We start from the raw sequence: 20427 nt of genomic DNA, 5'->3' as shown, positions 1-20427 counted from the left end.
GTGTGTCTAAGACACACAATTTTTATTACGTGTCACTCGCGTATTTTACACACATAAGTGGCGAGTGGACAATTAAAATTTTATGTCTAAAGTCTCTTTTTGACGCTACTTGTCCAGCCTTTTCATTTTTTCATTTTTTAAAATTATTTTCTTTATTTTTTAGAAAACATTGTACCAAGTCTTTTTCATCTTCTTCCAATTATTGTACCATCACCTTCTTCTATCACCATACCACCAAATATTTTTGCCAAGAGTTAAAGGAGGAGTTTTACATTAAATATAGGGAATCGCTGAATGACTGCGTCACGGGTGCGCTTTGTGGGTGGCCAAATCTGAAGGAATATTTCATGGAGTTCTTCGTATATGTCGAGAGAATTTGTGGGTTCTAATTGAATTTGTGGAGTTTCTTCCATTTCAGCCATTGATCTTTTCTGGTCTTATTGTTGTTGGTGCAAGTAATTTTGGTACTCAACTTTAGTATTAGTTAGGTCAATTTGAAAGAAGGATGAGGGGAAAAAAATTGAAAGAAGGATGATACAAATAACTTTAGGGAAATATTTAATTGGCAATGATGATAGAAATTCAATGTCATCCTAATATTTTAAAAATTGAAACTAAGAAAGAATGTTTCTTGGTTGATGTTGGTACAGAAGTACTCACTTGGGAGGGGGCAGCCATGGTGGTATAGCTTGGGGAAGATGGATATAATTGTAAATTTAATTTTTTTTTTTTTAAAGTCAATAACACGTGTTAAATTATTATTGGTGGTTGCTGGAAAAAAAAATGGTCAAACACCGAATAGGTGTGTCTTATATACACTTTAAAAAGATTAAATGTATAAAAGGTTTTTTGTAAAAGAAATATGTTTAACAGGGATTTTGATAGAAGTTTGATGGGTAAACTATGTATTTTGCCAAATAAATACGTAATAACACCTTTCAGTGAAAAATGAAAAAGAAAGATGAAAATATCAAAGATAGTGAATTAAAAGAGAAGGAGAAAAGGAGGGAAGAGAACAAGTCTTGGCAGTCCTTCATTCCTTTTGTCATACATTATAGTCATTAAAAAATGAAACAACTTATTTTCCTCTCTTTTCAAGACGAAATCTTATGCTTTACATCGACCAGAAATCCACCATTTAAATTTCATTTCCTTTTTAATGATTTTTTCTGCTCTTTGATAAATCCCTCTCTTTCACTTATCGTGTTTCTATTTTTAGCATTTGGTTTTATTAAAATCTTTTTATGCACAAAAAAAGTACCTGAAAACCAATTGCTTCCCAGATTCTTTTTCCCATCTAGCAAGATATAAATTTACACCATCAAATTATTCACTTGTTTCAGTGTGGATATATAGAGATTAAAATGCTTACGTTCCTGGTTCATTTATTTTATGAGATAAATTATATCTGCTGAAAAAGAATTTATTGCATTATATGCATTTATCTTACTCCTTGTTAACGAGTTTAATCTCCTCACTTTATTTTCTAAATATCTTTATAGTTTATTATTATAAACCTGTTGAAACCTTTTTGCTATACACAGCATTAAGGCAACTATTGATTACAAGAAGGCAACTTCAGAAACCTCTAATGCTTGCACCACTCAAGAGCTCAATGGTCAGGTAATTAATTAAGCAAAATATTTTATTCTTTTTGTTGCGGAAGATCGTGGGTTAACTAGCACACAATCACACACAAAGCAAATAGAGAAGAAAAATCAACACAAGGATATAACGAGGTTCGGCTAAGCCTAATCCTCAGGGTAGAAGCAGAGAGAGTTTTTCACAATACTATATGGTTGTTGTTGCACAGGTGCATCAACATTATCATCTTAATCAATATTTTGCACCTCATCCACTTCATCTACTTTAGAACTACTGGACTGAGCTAGTGGAGATCTAATTTCTAGCTCTATGCGGTCACTGACACCCCGATCTGTTTCTACTACTGCCTTCTCCCTCAGACTGTCTAGTGAGGCAGATTCATTAAATGTTACATCCCTACTGATAATTAGCCCTGGAGTCTTTCGATCTGTGCACCACAGCATATAACCTTTCACTCCAGTTGCATACCCTAGAAATATGCACGTCTTTGCCCTCGGCTAAAGTTTTACATCCCTCACATGAGCATAAGCAGTACAACCAAATATCCTTAAATTTGAATAATCAGGCCTGGAATCACAATGGGCACAGCTGGTGCCTGAGCTAGAGCAACTGGCGGTACTACATGTGCTGCTCCAACCACTGCATGAGCCATACCTCGACCTCTACCTCAGCCCAGGCCTCTAACACGGCCCCGACGTCTCGCGGCCTTAACTGGTGGCACTGGTGACTGATCGTCTGATCCGGTAGTACGTGTCCTCACCATCTATGAGAGAATAGAATAACAGAAATTTAGTTTCCGAAATCAACAAATTTGCACGACAGAATACAAGAAAGTGAAATTTTTCTAAGGGTTAGGCAGCCTCTCGAAGATAAGTACAGACGTCTCCGTACCGATTCACAAGACTCTACTAAACCTGCTCATGACTCGTGGGACCTATGTTACCTAGGGCTGTGATACCATCTTGTCACGACCCAAAATCCTATCCTATCGTGATGGAGCCTATCTTAGTACTAGGCAAGCCGACAACATCAATAACCTAAACCATTTGATGCAGCTAGAGGACTTAGGCAAGGAGATCATATGTCTCATTTTCTCTTTGCCATAGCAATGTAGTATCTGAGCAGGAACCTAAAGACACTTAAGCACGAGAAAGTCTTTCACTATCATACTATGTGTTCAAGATTGGATCTAACTCATTTGAGCTTTGTTGATGACCTTCTTCTCTTCACAAGAGGATATGCTACTTATGTTGCCCTAATGCACCATAAGTTCAGCATCTTTTCAGAAGCCTATGGACTTAAAGAAAACCTATCCAAAAGCTCAATATATTATGCAGGAGTTAGCAATGAATTGAAGCATGAGATTCAGCAAGCTTTGGGGTATAGTCAAGGGGTCATGCCTTTTAAATATTTGGACATAGCTCTTGATACTAAGAAGGTGTCAGTATTACAATGGCAACCTCTCATTGACAAAATTGTGAGCAAACTTTCCTCATGGACAGCAAAAAATTGTCTTATGCAGGAAGAATCGAGCTAGTCCAAACAGTTATCTTTGACATATAAGCTTACTCGGCTCAAATCTTTATTATACTTGTTAAAGTCATCAAAGCAATTGAAGAAAATTGTAGAAGCTATATCTGGTCTAAGGTAAATACAATAACCAAAAGGTCATTGGTGGCATGGGATATGATGTATTCTCCAAGAGCTGCAAGAGTGCTGAACATGATTAACTTGGCCATGTGGAACAAAGCTGCTATCACTAAGTCCTTCTAAGAGCTGGCTAGCAAGAAAGACAAGTTATGGATCAGATATATACATATCTACTATATTAAAGAGCAGGAATTCACTCATATGGGAGTACCAATACAAGCTTGTTGGATGGTTCGAAAAGTATTTGAGGCAAGAGACAGACTATACCTTATTAGCAAATTGTCACAAGCCGCAGCTATAAAACAAGTATACTTGCAACTACTAGGTGCACTTCCAAAAGTCCCATGGAAAGGCTTGATGTGTCAGAACCAAGCAAGGCCAAAAGCCATCTTCACTATGTGGCTTCAGGTCAAAGGAAGAATGTTAACAGCTTATAGGATGAAGAATTGGGGAATGCAGATAGATGACACTTGTTGTTTTTGCCCTCAAAGCTTATAGACACGAGATCATATATCTGCTGAATGCGAATATGGTAAATTCCTATGGCATAGGCTCATGCACTGGCTGCAAATTCAATATCCTCCAATAGTCTCATGGGCAGCAAATTTCCAATGGATAGTTATGAAAATTAAGGGCAGATCTCAGATGGCAAGAGTACTTAAGCTAGTCTATGCAGAGTAAATTCATACACTGTGAATTGAGAGAAATTCACGAATCTTTGAGAAGCAAACTACTGCATGGAAAGTACTAGGTAGGAGAGTGGCTTGCATATACAACTTTAGAGCTGAAGGTTATACACGAGTATTTCTAAGTAATTGTAAATATTAGTCATTAGCAGTTAAAGACTAGAATGTGTATAGTGAGGCAGAGAATGTAAGCGGACCATACCTCAAAAGGATTCAATAGTTGTGGATGGAAATCTGTTGACCAAATAACAAGTTGTATTGATTGCTTCAGCGCAAAAATCTTTGCTAACACATGAGTGTGAAATCATGCTTCGTGCCCTATCAGAAAGCGTTATGTTCGTACGTTCTGCAATACTATTTTTTTGTGGTGTTCCAACACAACTACGGTGTCTCACTATGCCCTCTCTGCTGCAGAAATTATCGAACTCAGAATTGCAAAATTCCAACCCATTGTCAGTTCGAAGACACTTAACTTTTCTTTTCGTCTGCCTCTCAACCATCGTCTTCCATTTAACAAATGACAAAAATGCCTCATATTTTGCTTTCAAAAAATATACCCACATCATCCTTGAGTAATCATCAATCAAAGTCATTAAATACCTGACACCACTCTTGGAGAGAACTCTGTTTGGACCTCACATGTAACAACCCGATCGGTCATTTTTCTTTCTATAACCCCGTTCCCCTAAATGAGACTCCCCGTTTGTGTTTTTACTATTTTGTGACTTACGGGGATGGTTAGTTCGGGGTTTGGAAGGGTTCGGGTTGAAATCGGAACACTTGGTTCCTTAATTTTAAAAGGCTAAATTTGACTTGAGTCAACATTTTGAGCAGACGACCTCGGAATTGGGATTTAACTGTTCCAATAAGTTTGTATGATGATTTTGGACATGGGCGTAGGTTCGGATCGGATTTTGGATGACTCAGGAGCGTTTTGGCGCTTAATAGTGAAAATATACTCATTGAAGGATTTAGAGTTCTTTAAATTTGGTTTGGAGTAGATTTTGGTGTTATTCAGGTCCGTTTAGAATTCCGAGCCTGGGAATAGTTCTGTATAGTGGTTTAAGACTTGCACGCAAAATTTGGTGTCATTCCGAGTAGTCTAAGTACGATTCGACGCGTTCGGAGCGATTTGAAAACTTGAAGTTCATAACTTGATTCAATTTGGTTTTGGGGTGCGATTCTAGGTTTTGTTGTTGCTTTACGCATTTTGAGAGTTCGAGCAGGTTTGTTCTATGTTTATAGACTTGTTTGTGCATTTGGACGGTGTATCGAGGGGCTCAAGAGTATTTCGGATCACCCGGAGCTAAGTTGGAGAAACCAGATTTTCCAGTTCTGGTTTCCTTCTTCGCGAAAGCGGAAGGGCACTCGCGTTCGTGATGAAGGATATAGGCAGTGGGCGATTTGTTCTTCGCGTTCACGATCAGGAGGTCGCATTCGCGGAGCTTTGAGATCCCAGGCCTACGTGTTCGTGAAGGCCATAAGGGCAGTGGGGCGATTTGTTCTTCGTGTTCACGATCAGGAGGTCACATTCGCGGAGCGTTGAGACCCCAGGCCTACGTGTTCGTGAAGGCCATAATGCATTCACGTATAAGTAAGGGGCCTGGGAGGGTCTGTTCCCATTACCCTTCGTGTTCGCATAGGGTAGGCCAAGCAAGCCACCGTGTTCGCGAGGCCCCTGCCACGTTCACGATGGGTATCCTTCTGGGCCTGGGGAGCTTTGCCTTCGCGAAAGTAAGGACCTTTCCGCGTTCGCGAAGAGGGGGCAGGTGGGCACTGTTGTTTTAAATCGGGACTTAGGCCATTTTTGAGTTCATTTATTACACTCTTAGGTGATTTTGGAGCTTTAAAGAGGGGTATTTCCACCTAGCTTTTGAAGGTAAGTAATTCCTACCAAACGTGAGTTTAATACATGGATTATGGGTAGATTTTAACATGTAAATTTGTAAAAATTATGGGTTTAGTTGAAAAACTTAGGTTTTGATGAAAAAGATATTTAATCACGAAAATGGTTATGGAATTGAGTAAAAATTATATATTTGAGTTCGTGAGGTTATGGGTATCATTTTTCTTTGAAAATATCCGAAATATGGGCACGTGGTCCCGGGGGTGAATTTTAGGAATCTTTCAATTGGGGTTTGGTAATCACTCTAATAGTTAGAATATGAACTTTTGAGCATGTATTGATTAATTTATATAATATTTGACTAGTTTCGGATTTGTTCGGTACCGAGTTGAGGCTTAGGAGTGAATTTGAGGCCGGAAAGTGAGCTTTGAGACGAGGTAAGTCTCTTGTTTAACCTTGTAAGTGGGAATTTACCCCATGGGTGATTTAAATTAATCTTTGCTTCTAATTGTGGGAGCTACGTACGCACGAGATGACGAGAGTCCGTGCGTAGCTACTATTTATGCTTATGTCCGGGTAGTTTATGACCCAAATCATGAATTTCTTGTAATGTTTGCACCTACTTGCTAATTTAAAGTGCTTAAATTATATTAAAACTTGTTAGAAGAATTGTAAAGAGGCTGAATTGCACTTTCTTAAATCTTGAGTGGATCACTTGACCGTTAATGGAAATGGTATGACATTGTGTATTAGCCTGGTAATAAAGTTAAGTCAAATGCTTATAGGGTATCCTCTCTTCTTGTGGAGCGGGCCGAACGCCTCGGCAGTAGAATAGATGCATATATAGATCGTGCCACACGTCCATCGGCAGTGTATACGTTATTCTGAATCGGGTCGAACGACCTCGGCATAAATTGTGCTTATAAATACTTGGAGCCTAATCTTACTTGATATTATTTTGTGTCTTGTGAATTTAAAATTATTTAATGAGAGAAATTTACTTGGAGTTTATAAATTTGTGAAAGAATTAATTGTTCCTGCTTGTTAGTAAGTTATTGTTATTATTTACATAACCCATATTTATTTAGAATATTTATATTTATATTATTAGCCCATAGTAAGTGTCGAAGTCAACTCCTCGTCACTACTTATTAGAAAAATACGGAACCCGATACTAACAATGCCAAATATCAATCAATTCTTAAAAACAAAAATTTCCAAACTTTTAATTTTCATCAAAGATTCATAACTCAAGCTAGGGACCTCCAAATTCGATTTAGGGCATACGCCTAGGTCCCATAATTCGATACAGACCTATCGGGACCGTCAAAGCATGGATCCGGGACCGTTTACCAAAACTGTTGACCGAAGTCAACAAAAATTAACTTTTAAGGCATAAATTCTTATTTTCATCAATTTTCAACATAAAAACTTTTCGAAAACCTGTCCGGACTGTGCACGCAGATTGAGAAGGGTAAAAATGAGATTTGTAAGGCTTAAGAGCGTAGATTCGAGTTCTAAAACTTAAAATGACCTTTTGGGTCATCACAATAAATTTAGAATGCAGTTTACCCTTCATGAGTACCATGGAGCCTTTACATACTTTAAGTATTTCATTCCCGGAGTGAAATTTATACCCTTGATCATCCAAAGTCGAAAGAGAAATCAAATTTTTCTTTATACGAGGAACATGCCAACACTCAATATTTCTGATAATTCCATCAAACATTCTCAATTTGATGTTACCAATCCCCTCTACTGGTAATGGATTACCATCTCCTATGTAGACAGTCCCACTCATTTCCTTGTAAGTTGCAAACCAATTCTTGTGTGGACATATGTGGAGAGTAGCACCAGAATCAAGAACCTAGGAATTCTGCACATGACTAGAACTCACGGCACATACTTCCCCTACATAGTCACTATCTGTAACGACCCGGCCAGTCATTTTGAGTATTACAACCCTGTTTCCTCATTTACTTCTCAAATTGGGCTTTACAGTTGTTGTGTGACTTGCCGGGGCAATTAGTTCAGGTCCAGTGAGATTTTGGAATGAATTGGAACATCTAGTTTCAAGGTTTAAAGCTTAAATTAAAATAGTGACCGGATGTCGATTCTTCAAGAATATGTGATATCACATTAAGAAAATGAGCTCCAAATTCAGTTTTATTAAAGTATTAGATCCGTATTGAAATTACAGAGCCATAGCAAAAGAATCATTGAATTCAGACATCGTATGTGACAGTTATGCCTATTTCCGTGTCGGGAATAATTTTCCATCGCCGCGAGCACCCAGGGTAGCGTGGGGCGCTAGCCCTGGCGCTGGAAATTTTGGGATGCTGGAAACTGTGCCACAGGCAGCGCCCCACGCTACCTATGACGCCCGAAACAGCTGAGGGTCTATAAAATGGGGTTCTTGCCATTTTTACTCATTTTTGAGTTTATGGAGCTCGGTTTAGATGATTTTTGGGCGATTTTCACGAAAAAACATTGGGGTAAGTGTTCCTTATCCTATATTGATTATATTTTATGATTCCATACTCATTTACATCATGAATCCATGAATTTATGAAAGAAAAATCAGAATTTTATAAAATCTTCAAAAAATGTATAATGAAGATTTTAAGGTCAATCCGATGTCGGAATTTGATAATTTTTATATGGTTGGACTCGTATCGGAACGGGTGTTCGGATTTTGTAACTTTTGTCGGGTTCTGAGATGTGGACCCCATGGGCGATTTTTGAGCTAAATTTCGGATTTTTATGGAAAATTAGCATTTTCATATGGAATTGATTCCTATACCTTGTGTTGATTGTATCAAATTATTTTGACTAAGATTCGAGGCGTTCGGAGGCCGAATCAAGAGGAAAAGGTTTATTGGAATAAAGAATTTGCTTGGATTAAGGTAAGTAACTCTTCTAATCTTGGAGTTGAGGGTATGAACCCTGAATATATGTATTTTGTGAATTGTTGGGAGGTGACACACATGCTAGGTGACGGGCGTTTGGGCGTTCACTATAGAAATTGTTACATAATTGTTTATGTGGAATTTTATTGTTAAATAACCTTGGTATTTTCCATGCGGTTTTATGTGTTAAAGAAATTGAGCTGAAAAGTATATTACAAATCATGTTGAGGCTATGTGCCAGAATTATTGGGACCTACAGAGGTCATATTACTGTGAATTATTGTGTTAAATTGAAAAGTCATACTCAGTCATATTCATTTCATTGCATATCATAACTCAGTTTTATGACTCTATTTTGATGCATAAAAAATGTTTTGGGCCGAATGCCCTGTTTTACTGAGATGCCCGAGTGGCTTGAGAGGTTTATGACTGAGTGAGGCCGAGGGCCTAATTTATGTTGCATATTTATGGGATCGGGCTGCACGTCGCAGCATGTTGCATATTTATGGGATCGGGCTGCACGCCGCTGCATGTTAATATCGGCCGAGGGCCTGGTTGTGAGGATATTAATACCATAGCGCGTGAGCTGTCCGCGTAGCATGTAAGTTGAACGTGCGGGTCCAGGTATTTATACCATAGCGCATGAGTTATCCGCGTAGCACGTAAGTTGACCGTGCGGATCCAGGTATTGATATGATAGCACGTGAGTTGTCCGTCCGAGTGGCAAGAGTGATTGTGAGGCATGCCCGAGTGGCACGAGTGACTGTGAGGTTTGCCCGAGGGGCTGTATATGAGTGATGTTCTGCCCGAGGGGCTGTTTATGATTTTATCACTGAATTGCATCGCATTGGCATGCACACATGACATACAAGCATAGAGATGTATTTTTCCTCATGATGTACAACATCACATCATTCATGATTCTCACACATTTTTGACAGATGGGCATAGTGATGCATTTATTTTACACGGGTTAGCCGGAAGAAAAATGAAACATCTTATTTATTATTGACAAGATTTTGGGAGAAATTTATTGTTTTCAAACTATTTATATTATTGGAAACTTCGACAAACGATTTGGGTTTTCACTGAGATATTTGGAATGAAGAACTATAATTTTTGAAATCATTATTTGGCTGAGTATTTTATCCCTGAGTTATTTCTGGTATTATTTGCTTTATGTTGTTATGGATTATTGTGTACTATTGGTTGTGGACCCGACCTTGGTAGAAGCTCGTCACTACTTTCAACCTACGGCTAGGTTTGTTACTTACTCAGTACATGGGGTCGGTTGTACTGATACTACACTTCTGCACATTGCGTGCAGATGTTGGCTGTTGTTGTTGCTGTGCTCGATGGTTGCGGGATTTGAAGATGTACCTGCGTTCCTGTTATAGCTGCCTCTTGTTCAGGGTAGCCTTAGATTTATAAAAGCTCTGTTTATGTATTATTCAAACAGACTATGTATTTATTTCATTTCCGCCTTGTATACTCTATTCTTAGAAGCTCATGATTTGTACTACTAGTTCTTGGGGAGATGTATCGGTTTTAGATATTTTCTTTTAATTAATTTCATTGGAATTGGATAGTTGGAAATTGGCTTACCTAACGGGTTGGGTTAGGTGCCATCACGACTAGTGGGTTTTTGGGTCGTGACAAGTTGGTATCAGAGCTCTAGGTTCATAGGTTCTACAAGTTACGAGCAAGTGTCTAGTAGAGTCTTGCGGATCGGTATGATGACGTCCATACTTATCTTCGAGAGGCTACAAGGCATTTAGGATATATACTTTCCATCTTTCTTTCGTTATCGTACGAGATTGATTCAGCTTGAGACATAACTCTTTGAATTCCTTCCACGTATTCGTATGCGCACATGAGCGCTCGGTATCAGTTGTGCATCGCCGGCTTGTGATTCTATGAACGAGGTTCAAAATGTGTATTCTATGTTTTGGTGATGGGCTAGTCTGGAGGACTTGAGGCCAAGTTTAGACTGCAGCTTAGGCTCAGTAGCTTCAGTTGTAACCTGTACATTTGGACTCATATGTCCGGTAATATCCCTATGAGTAGAAGTTGTGGCTCGATGAGCGGTGGAATGGCTTTGTGATGGGTATGATGTAAATGCGGGATGTGTTAAGACGAATTGAATATGACGAGAAGTGTTTCCTTGAAATGTAAAGGAAAGGTCATTGGGTGATTGGTTTTTCATTTCTATGTGGCATACAGTCCCGAGTGTGAATGTTTTGAAGGATCTTTCACATTGTTAAATTTTGGGGTAAAACTAAATTCTCACGTCTGGTTAATGAGTTTGGACTCAGATAGACTAAGTGATTGCATAGTAATTGTGAATGCGAAAGGGTATAACAAGATACCAGATTGAGGCTAAGCAGGTGGATTATCCCCTGCGGAGTAATCTACGTAGGAGTATTCCTTATGATGTGAGTAGAGAGTTTCTTTTCTGCCGACATGATATATGGGAGGAGATTTGAATCTGAATCTGGTTGAGAAAGTTGACTTGTGTGTTAAGAGGATGAATACGAGCTTAGAGGATAATTGAGATATATTTATGATTGGCGTTGTATGAACTTAGGAAGAAGTTTCATTGGACTGACTGTGGCATTATGGTAGTAAGAGAGTATTGGTATTGTGATTTATGGAATATTTTAATCTATGGCTTTGAGCCAAGTGGGGGAGTCTGCTATTGACAATTTGATTTCATGGTTAGGTGTTAATTTTTAATTTTGGTCTAAGGCATACTTGTGGGATAGCTATGACTTGCAAAAGTTGAGATCGAGGATGACTCGAATAAGGAAATTCCTGATTAAGGATTATATTGCACGTATGAGTAAATGAAATTCGCGGGATGAGTGAGTTGTTATTGGTGAATAGTGTAGTGCACACAGAGTATGAATTTGATACGTAGTGTTAAAGTAGAGTTACTTCTTTGAGTGTTGTGGTGCTAATGGGGAACGTGTCTTTTGGCCCATTTGGGAGGTGCAATTAGATGTGAGCAAAGTGGGTGACTCCCGAGAAAATTCCAGTGGGTTTGAGAATTATATATAGCAATTGAGAATGTTTCCGGACTTATGTAAATCCGAGATTTGCGTTTGATGGTGCCTGGACTTGCAGAAATTCTATATGTCTAAGGATTCTACATTTTTGTATAAGGAAGGTAAGAAGAACAATTTCAAATTCACATAAGGTATTCTCAAAGTGAGTGTTATAGTTGTGGTAGTTTTGAAGGTGCTTAAGAAGAATACAGTTGCTTATGGGCCGTAGGGCGTTGTGGTTCTTTGCTAAGGTTTGTAGGGTGAGTTGTGGTTAAAGATCATGGTATTTTAGTAAGAAGAAGTATCAATCTGAAGACAAATTCGGAAGGGACTCGGAGAAAATAGGACAACTGGGTAGTAGGTTGGATCAGTATGGTGATGGATATGATCGGTTCTTTGGGTGCTTATGATGTGGGGTTTTTCTACAGGTGCTTTGTGGCAATACACCTGGACTTGATGACCTGCGTGGCTTGGATGACTTGGAGAGATTCGGTCCTGGTGTCTTGGTTGTGCAAATGGATTCCAAAGAATTCTTGATGGTTTCTACCGGTGTGGAGAACGTGTTATGTATTGTGATTTCCTCCTGGAAAGAAGCAAGAGAAAGGTTTATAACTAAAAGGGTATGTAAATTATTGGTGACTCAAAGTTGATAATAAGATTCTTGTGCTTTTCATATGATGGCAATATAGATGTTATGTGTTGTACGAAAGCTAGATTTTCATGTACAAGGTGGCAGTACAGTCTTGAAGAAAAGGTAACGAATGTTGGACAACATGGACGGTTTCAAATAACTAGATGAATACTATTACTACTTGGTGTTGTATGAGAAAGGGGCGGACTTCAGAAGGCACATTGTATTTACACTTACATATGTATAAATTAGTATTGCGGTACTCACATAGTTTATAGACTACTAATATTCAAATTTTGTCAGTTGACGGAAGAATTTTTATCTATTGTGGGTAACCCAAGTTAATTTGGGGGTCCATAGGTAGGCCCAATTAAGATGTGCATTCTACACCGAGCCGGAATAGTTGGCTCCATACTGCTATTATTGAGGGATGTGTCATTTGGTTGATTATATCCGTGGTGATAGTTATAGCTCGATGCAACTTGTTCGGATTTATACGGTGTGTAAATGTAAGACTTATGTCTTGAAAGAAATTCTAAAGGTTGGAAATTAAATTCCAAGGTTGATGGGCTAGAGTTAAATTAATGAATTCAGTTGGATTGTGTTGTCAACCCTATATGGAATAGGGTGACGTGGGTTCACCCCCGAGTACGTGTATGGTAAGATGGAACAGTGATTTGATGGCTTGGAAACAACTCTTAGCACGTTCGAGGATGAACGTATGTTTAAGTGGGGGAGAATGTAACGATCCGGCCGGTCGTTTTAAGTATTACAATCCCATTTCCCCATTTACTTCTCAAATTGGGCTTTACAGTTGTTGTGTGACTTGCCGAGGCAATTGGTTCGGGTCCAGTGAGATTTTGGAATGAATTGGAACATCTAGTTCCAAGGTTTAAAGGTTAAGTTAAAATAGTGACCGGATGTCGATTCTTCAAGAATATATGGTATCACATTAAGCAAATGAGCTCCAAATTCAGTTTTTATTGAAGTATTAGATCCGTATTGAAATTATGGAGCCATAGCAAAAAGAATCATTGAATTTAGACATCGTATTTGAGAGTTATGCCTATTTCCGTGTCGGGAATAATTTTCCATCACCGCGAGCGCCCAGGGTAGCGTGGGGCGCTAGCCCTAGCGCTGGAAATTTTGGGATGCTGGAAACTGCGCCACAGGCAGCGCCCCACGCTACTTGTGACGCCCGAAACAGCTGAGGGTCTATAAAACGGGGTTCTTGCCATTTTTATTCATTTTTGAGTTTATGGAGCTCGGTTTAGACGATTTTTGGGCAATTTTCACGGAAAAACATTGGGGTAAGTGTTCCTTATCCTATATTGATTATATTTCATGATTCCATACTCATTTACATCATGAATCCATGAATTTATGGAAGAAAAATCAGATTTTTATAAAATCTTCCAAAAATGTATAATGAAGATTTTAAGGTCAATCCGATATCGGAATTTGATAATTTTTGTATGGTTGGACTCGTATCGGAACGGGTGTTCGGATGTTATAACTTTTGTCGGGTTCTGAGATATGGGCCCCATGGGCAATTTTTGAGCTAAATTTCAAAGTTTTATGGAAAATTAGCATTTTCATATGGAATTGATTCCTATACCTCGTGTTGATTGTATCAAATTATTTTGACTAAGATTCGAGGCGTTCGGAGGCCGAATCAAGAGGAAAAGGTTTATTGGAATAAAGAATTTGCTTGGATTGAGGTAAGTAACTCTTCTAATCTTGGAGTTGAGGGTATGAACCCTGAATATATATATTTTGTGAATTGTTGGGAGGTAACGCACATGCTAGGTGACGGGCGTTTGGGCGTGCACTATAGAAATTATGACATAATTTTTTATGTGAAATTTTATAGTTAAATAACCTTGGTATTTTCCATGCGGTTTTATGTGTTAAAGAAATTGAGCTGAAAAGCATATTACAAATCATGTTGAGGCTATGTGCCAGAATTATTGGGACCCACAGAGGTCATATTACTGTGAATTATTGTGTTAAATTGAAAAGTAATACTCAGTCATATTCATTTCATTACATATCATAACTCAGTTTTATGACTTTATTTTGATGCATAAAAAATATTTTGGGCCGAATGCCCTGTTTTACTGAGATGCCCGAGTGGCTTGAGAGGTTTATGACTGAGTGAGGCTGAGGGCCTGATTTATATTGCATACTTATGGGATCGGGCTGCACGCCGTAGCATGTTGATATCGGCCGAGGGCCTGGTTATGAGGATATTAATACCATAGCGCGTGAGCTGTCCGCGTAGCACGTGAGTTGACCTTGCGGGTCCAGGTATTTATACCATAGCGCGTGAGTTGTCCGCGTAGCACGTGAGTTGACCGTGCGGATCCAGGTATTGATATGATGGCACGTGAGTTGTCCGTGCAGATTATAGCGCTTGGGATTAAGGATCCCCTCCGGAGTCTGTACACACCCCCAGTGAGCGCAGGTACCTACTGAGTGCTAGTGCCGAGTGCTGAGTGATGAGTGACTAGGAGGCATGAGTGATTGTGAGGTATGCCCGAGTGCCACGAGTGACTGTGAGGTTTGCCCGAGGGGCTGTATATGAGTGATGTTCTGCCTGAGGGGTTGTTTATGATTTTATCACTGAATTGCATCGCATTGGCATGCACACATGACATACAAGCATAGAGATTTATTTTTTCTTATGCTGTACAACATCACATTATTCATGATTTCTCACACATTTTTGACAGATGGGCATAGTGATGCATTTGTTTTACACGGGTTATCCGGAAGGAAAATAAAACATCTTATTTATTATTGACAAGATTTTGGGAGAAATTTATTGTTTTCAAACTATTTATATTATTGGAAACTTCGGCAAACGATTTGGGTTTTTACTGAGATATTTGGAAGGAAGAACTATAATTTTTGAAATCATTATTTGGCTGAGTATTTTATCCCTGAGTTATTTCTGATATTATTTGCTTTATGTTGTTATGGATTGTTGTGTACTATTGGTTGTGGACCCGACCTTGGTAGAAGCTCGTCACTACTTTCAACCTACGGCTAGGTTTGTTACTTATTCAGTACATGGGGTCGGTTGTACTGATACTACACTTCTGCACATTGCGTGCAGATGTTGGCTACTGCTGTTGCTATGCTCGATGGTTGCGGGATTTGAAGATGTACCTGCGTTCCTGTTGTAGCTGCCTCTTGTTCAGGGTAGCCTTAGATTTATAAAAGCTCTGTTTATGTATTATTCAAACAGACTATGTATTTATTTCATTTCCGCCTTGTATACTCTATTCTTAGAAGCTCATGATTTGTACTACCAGTTCTTGGGGAGATGTATCGGTTTTAGATATTTTCTTTTAATTAATTTTATTGGAATTGGATAGTTAAAAATTGGCTAACCTAATGGGTTGGGTTAGGTGCCATCACGACTAGTGGGTTTTTGGGTCGTGACACTATCATCATAATTATTGTGAGTGTCAACAATGTTTGCCGAATTATCTATTTTCTGCTTCCCTCTTTTCTCCTTCATCTTAGGACAATCTCTCTTGGAGTGACATTCTCCCCGTACTCATAACAGTTTTACTTCCTTTCTCTAGAATTTGATTTGGCGGTTGACGTTTTTCTTGTTAAAGTCATTTTGTTTTTGTTGTGTTCTTCCTCTAATCACAAGACCCTCGCCCTCAATTCTGCTGTCTGGAAAATACTTTTTCAACTCTTTACATTTTAGTGCATTACTAACATCTTCCAGTGAAATGTTGTCTTTCTCATATAGCAGCGTATCGGCAAAAGTATCATAAGACGGTGGTAAAGAATATAACACAATCAAGGCATGATTCTCACTCTCAATTTTGATATCCACGTTCTTCAGGTCCATTATAATTGAATTAAACTCATCAAGGTGAGTTTTAACATGTGTACCTTCGTTCATACATAGATTGTATAACCTTTTTTTTCAAGTAGAGGCAGTTTGTTAGCGATTTCTTAGAATACAGATCTTCCAGCTTCTTCCATGTGTTGTTCCAGAAGTTTCTTCAGCAATTTCCCGAAGAACGCTATATGTAACGCTCATGAAAATCGCACCCAAAGCCCTCTCCTTCAAATCTGCCTTCTTTGTCTCTGTCATCTCTTCAGGAAAATCCTCATCAATTGCCTTTCATAACCCTTGTAACACCAGGGTCGATTTCATCCTAATCTTCCATAGACTAAAACTAGAACCCCCATCAAATTTCTCTATTTCGTACTTTGTTGAAGATGATGAAGACATATTAACCCTAGATTATATGTAGAAACCCGAACCTTGCTCTGATACCAATTGTTGCGGAAGATCGTGGGTTAACTAGCACATAATCACACACAAAGTAAATAGAGAAGAATAATCAACACAAGGATTTAACGAGGTTCGGCTAAGCCTAATCCTCGAGGCAGAAGCAGAGAGAGTTTTCCACTAAGGATGAGAAGAAAAAGCACAATTCCATCTATAGAATCCCCAACTACAATCCCTATATATAGATCCCAAATAGTCTCAAACCTATAAGAGAAAGATTTTCCAATTCAACAAGGACTATAGGTTTTCCTTTTCCAAATCTATTAGGACAATGGGTTTTCCTAAACCTATAGGAATTATGGGTTTTCTAAAAATACAAGGAAATAATTCAAGCCACAAAATAACACTTTTAGTATTTCTACACATACAGAAACATCAGAAATATTATTTAATCAATTGTTGCACGACTAAAATTAATTCTTTTGGGTATCATGGACGTAGTTTTACCAACAAGAAACGAAAAAGCAGCGCCAACAGATACAGATGATCCAAAATTCAAACATGTAATTAATGTCAAAATTGCATAAAAATAAGATGAACTTAAAACTAATTCCATTGTTTTCTAAAAGTTATAACAATTTTATATCCATAGGCATTCCATTGTTTTCTAAAAGTTATAACAATTTTATATCCACAGGCATCTTGTTGGTGAAGGCTTAAGCTCTTTGAACGTTAGGGAGCTGAAGCAGTTGGAGAACAAACTTGAACGAGGCATTACTAGAATTAGGTCAAAAAAGGTACACTAAAATTGTTAAGAATACTAGTACTCCCTCCGTTCCAATTTATGTGAACTTGTTTGACTGGACACAGAGTTTAAGAAAAAATAAAGATTTTTGGAATTTGTGGTCCTAAACAATTCAAAAAGTGGCCCAGAATATTTGTGTGATTATGAAAGCTTCTCATTAAGGGTAAAATTATAAGTTTAAGCAAAATTATTTCCAAATTTAGAAAGGGGTCATTCTTTTTTAAAAAAACCAAAAAGAAAATAGATTCACATAAACTGAAACGGAGGGAGTACTATTTTTAATGTCCGTAATATCCTCTTAATAAATGGCTTTGATGTTTCTTATATGTGGTTGAACAGCATGAGATGATACTAGCTGAAACTGAGAATTTGCATAAGAGGGTAATTAATTTCTTGAAACTTGTTCTATCATAATTCTACTCCCTTGGGTAGGGGTAAGGTTTGCGTACACACTACCCTTCCCAAATCTCACTAGTGAGATTTCACTGGTCATTGTTGTTGTAGTTGTTCTACCATAATTCCTTGAGGCTGGTTCTTAACAGATCTTATTAATTATTCTTGTTTCTTTAATATTGAACATGCTGTTCTAATAGGAAATCCAACTTGAACAAGAGAATGCATCCCTCAGATCAAAGGTACGTTTAGCATTAATAGTGAAGAGACCAAACCTAAATTTTTCCTTCAGTTATTTTCAAACAAATAATCATGTCTTTTTTCTTCTTTCTAGATAGCTGAAAATGAGAGGCTTCGGGAACTAAGCATGATGCCAGCTGGGGCAGAGGCGGATCCAGAATTAAAGGTGACGGGTGCCACATTTTCTTTAATGTACACCTTATTTTGACTATGGAGTTTTTTAGAAACATATATTCTGTTCAATTTGGTCTTTTTCGAATTTATTAAGTCAACTTAATAGGTTTTTGATATGCAAATATGAAAATTACTTCTTTTATATAAAGAAATAAATAGAATCAACATTTTCAACAAACAATCACATCTCTATTATTAACAACACAAGTTAAAACAATATTTCACTAGGGGAATCCTTTCCTATATATCAAAAATAAATATTCACAAGTAAGTTAATATTAATATTTTTTATTTAGAGAATCACGCCCTCTCTATTAAAGTTGCACAAGTAAAATAACATCTTCGATACGGGAATTACACCAATTTAGAATAAGAATAATAGAAAAAGCATCTCTAATAGCTATTAAACGCTACATAAGTAAATGTAGAACTAGATAAACTACAAGTTCCAAAAATTAAATCCATAAATTTCATATTTTTCTCTATGCAATGCGTACCAAATTTTCATTATAATTTAGAAGTAAAAAAGATTTAAACTCAGATACAACCACAGAAAAGTTCAAAAATTTATGATATAATAAACAAAAGAAATTTATAAAAAATATATTTGATCTCAATCCCAAAATTCTTATCGGGACCCAAGTTTTTATGTTTTGGAAGAAGAAAACTCACATATATGAGATTAAGAACAATAATTATATTTACACGTCGAATGTTTACACCAAATCATGTCAATATATCATGGTTAAGTGATAAATTAATGTGAGAATGTATATTAATTAACTATAGTTTAGTGTTAATCATATTTGTGAATACATGTGTCATGTATTTACTGGTCTGCGAGTAAGTATTTACCTCGGAATATGAGCCTTACACGCAAGAAAATCTTGCAAAACGCATTTTCAGCCATAACACATTTGTCTAGTTTGAGATTGCGGGTAGCAAGATTAAATATTTAACCTTATTTAAAAGAAATTCAACATATGTATATATATAAATTTTACCAATTTAGCGGGTGTCATACCACCTTCAACTTAATGGGTGGATCCGCCACTGAGCTGGGGGCAAGAATACAGTGCAATTCAGCAATATTTAGCAAGAAATATGCTTCAACTTAATATGATGGAAGGAGGAGTCCCTAATTCCTATCATCATCAATTGCCAACTGACAAAGTCCCTTGAGCTTCAGTAGACCGACCGAACGACCATCTTTTGGCTTCCCAAGTATGTCTTCAGAATTCCTCAAACATACACCTTTACCACTATAGACAGCGGTATGTGTCTAAGTGACACAATTTGTTTTCACTTTTAAGTGTTCAATAGGTACTATTCTTGGTTTAGGTGTCCAAGTGAGAAATGTTGTCAAGTTTAGGAGGCCGCCTATGTATTCTGCCTTAATTAATACAGTTTTGGCTAAACTTTTTAGGCAATGTCCCTATTGAATCTTGATGTATGTCTGTATTTAGAATCGCTGGGGGCTTCTTTGTAGATAAATTAACTTTTAAAAATAAAAAATAAAATAAAAAAGTCTATATTTAGAATGCAAGATTCAATTCTAGTTTAGCAATGGTCTACAAAGTTTAGCAAATCAATTCAAAGCATTGGACGCCCTCACTACCAAAATCATGAATATATATCCTGTTCATTCTTGAATTTCAAACTAGATACAATTAGTACAATCTATGTGAAGATGTGATGGACTATATTATCTTTGACTCAAGAACATAAACAAGTCGCAAAGAGATTAGAAAGTCTAGTGTTGAACTCCAGTATTTACCAGCATTTGAGTTATCTTAGATCCCAAATCAATACAAACAGGCACTGATAAACAATACGAGAAACTAGGGGAGAAACTATCACATAGTAACCGAAAATTCTCTTTAGCATTATGAATATAGATGTTTACCCGAAAAACGGATAGAATTAAATTTATACGTAGTTTTAAGGATACGTGGTATAACTTGGTACAAATCGGAAAAGTACGTAGAAAAATATCGAATATTGACCGTAAAAAAAGAGATGAAATATAAACCAAACTAAGTAGAAAACGATTTACGGATAAGCAAGATGAATCGATGTACAAGGCTCACAAAAGTATGATTTCTCCTGTATCTATATGTGAATATCAATAATCTTTTCAATAAGGGAGTCTCTGGATCCCCTCATGTTCCATGATA

At 37.5% G+C, this 20427-nt stretch overlaps 1 protein-coding gene across 1 annotated transcript; it reads left to right on the top strand.

Moving 5' to 3' along the window:
- Positions 1–948: 948 nt before the first annotated feature.
- LOC104116076 (agamous-like MADS-box protein AGL11) lies at positions 949–19432 on the top strand. The gene is made up of 8 exons (XM_070179427.1): positions 949–1019; positions 1545–1623; positions 17140–17201; positions 17336–17435; positions 17783–17824; positions 18037–18078; positions 18171–18216; positions 19311–19432. The coding sequence occupies exons 1-8, from the start codon at positions 949–951 to the stop codon at positions 19430–19432; spliced, it is 564 nt and encodes a 187-aa protein (XP_070035528.1).
- Positions 19433–20427: the final 995 nt, after the last annotated feature.

This window comes from Nicotiana tomentosiformis, chromosome 6 (assembly GCF_000390325.3).
Source record: "Nicotiana tomentosiformis chromosome 6, ASM39032v3, whole genome shotgun sequence".
Lineage (NCBI taxonomy): Eukaryota > Viridiplantae > Streptophyta > Magnoliopsida > Solanales > Solanaceae > Nicotiana > Nicotiana tomentosiformis.
This window is presented reverse-complemented; position numbering and strand designations above follow the sequence as displayed.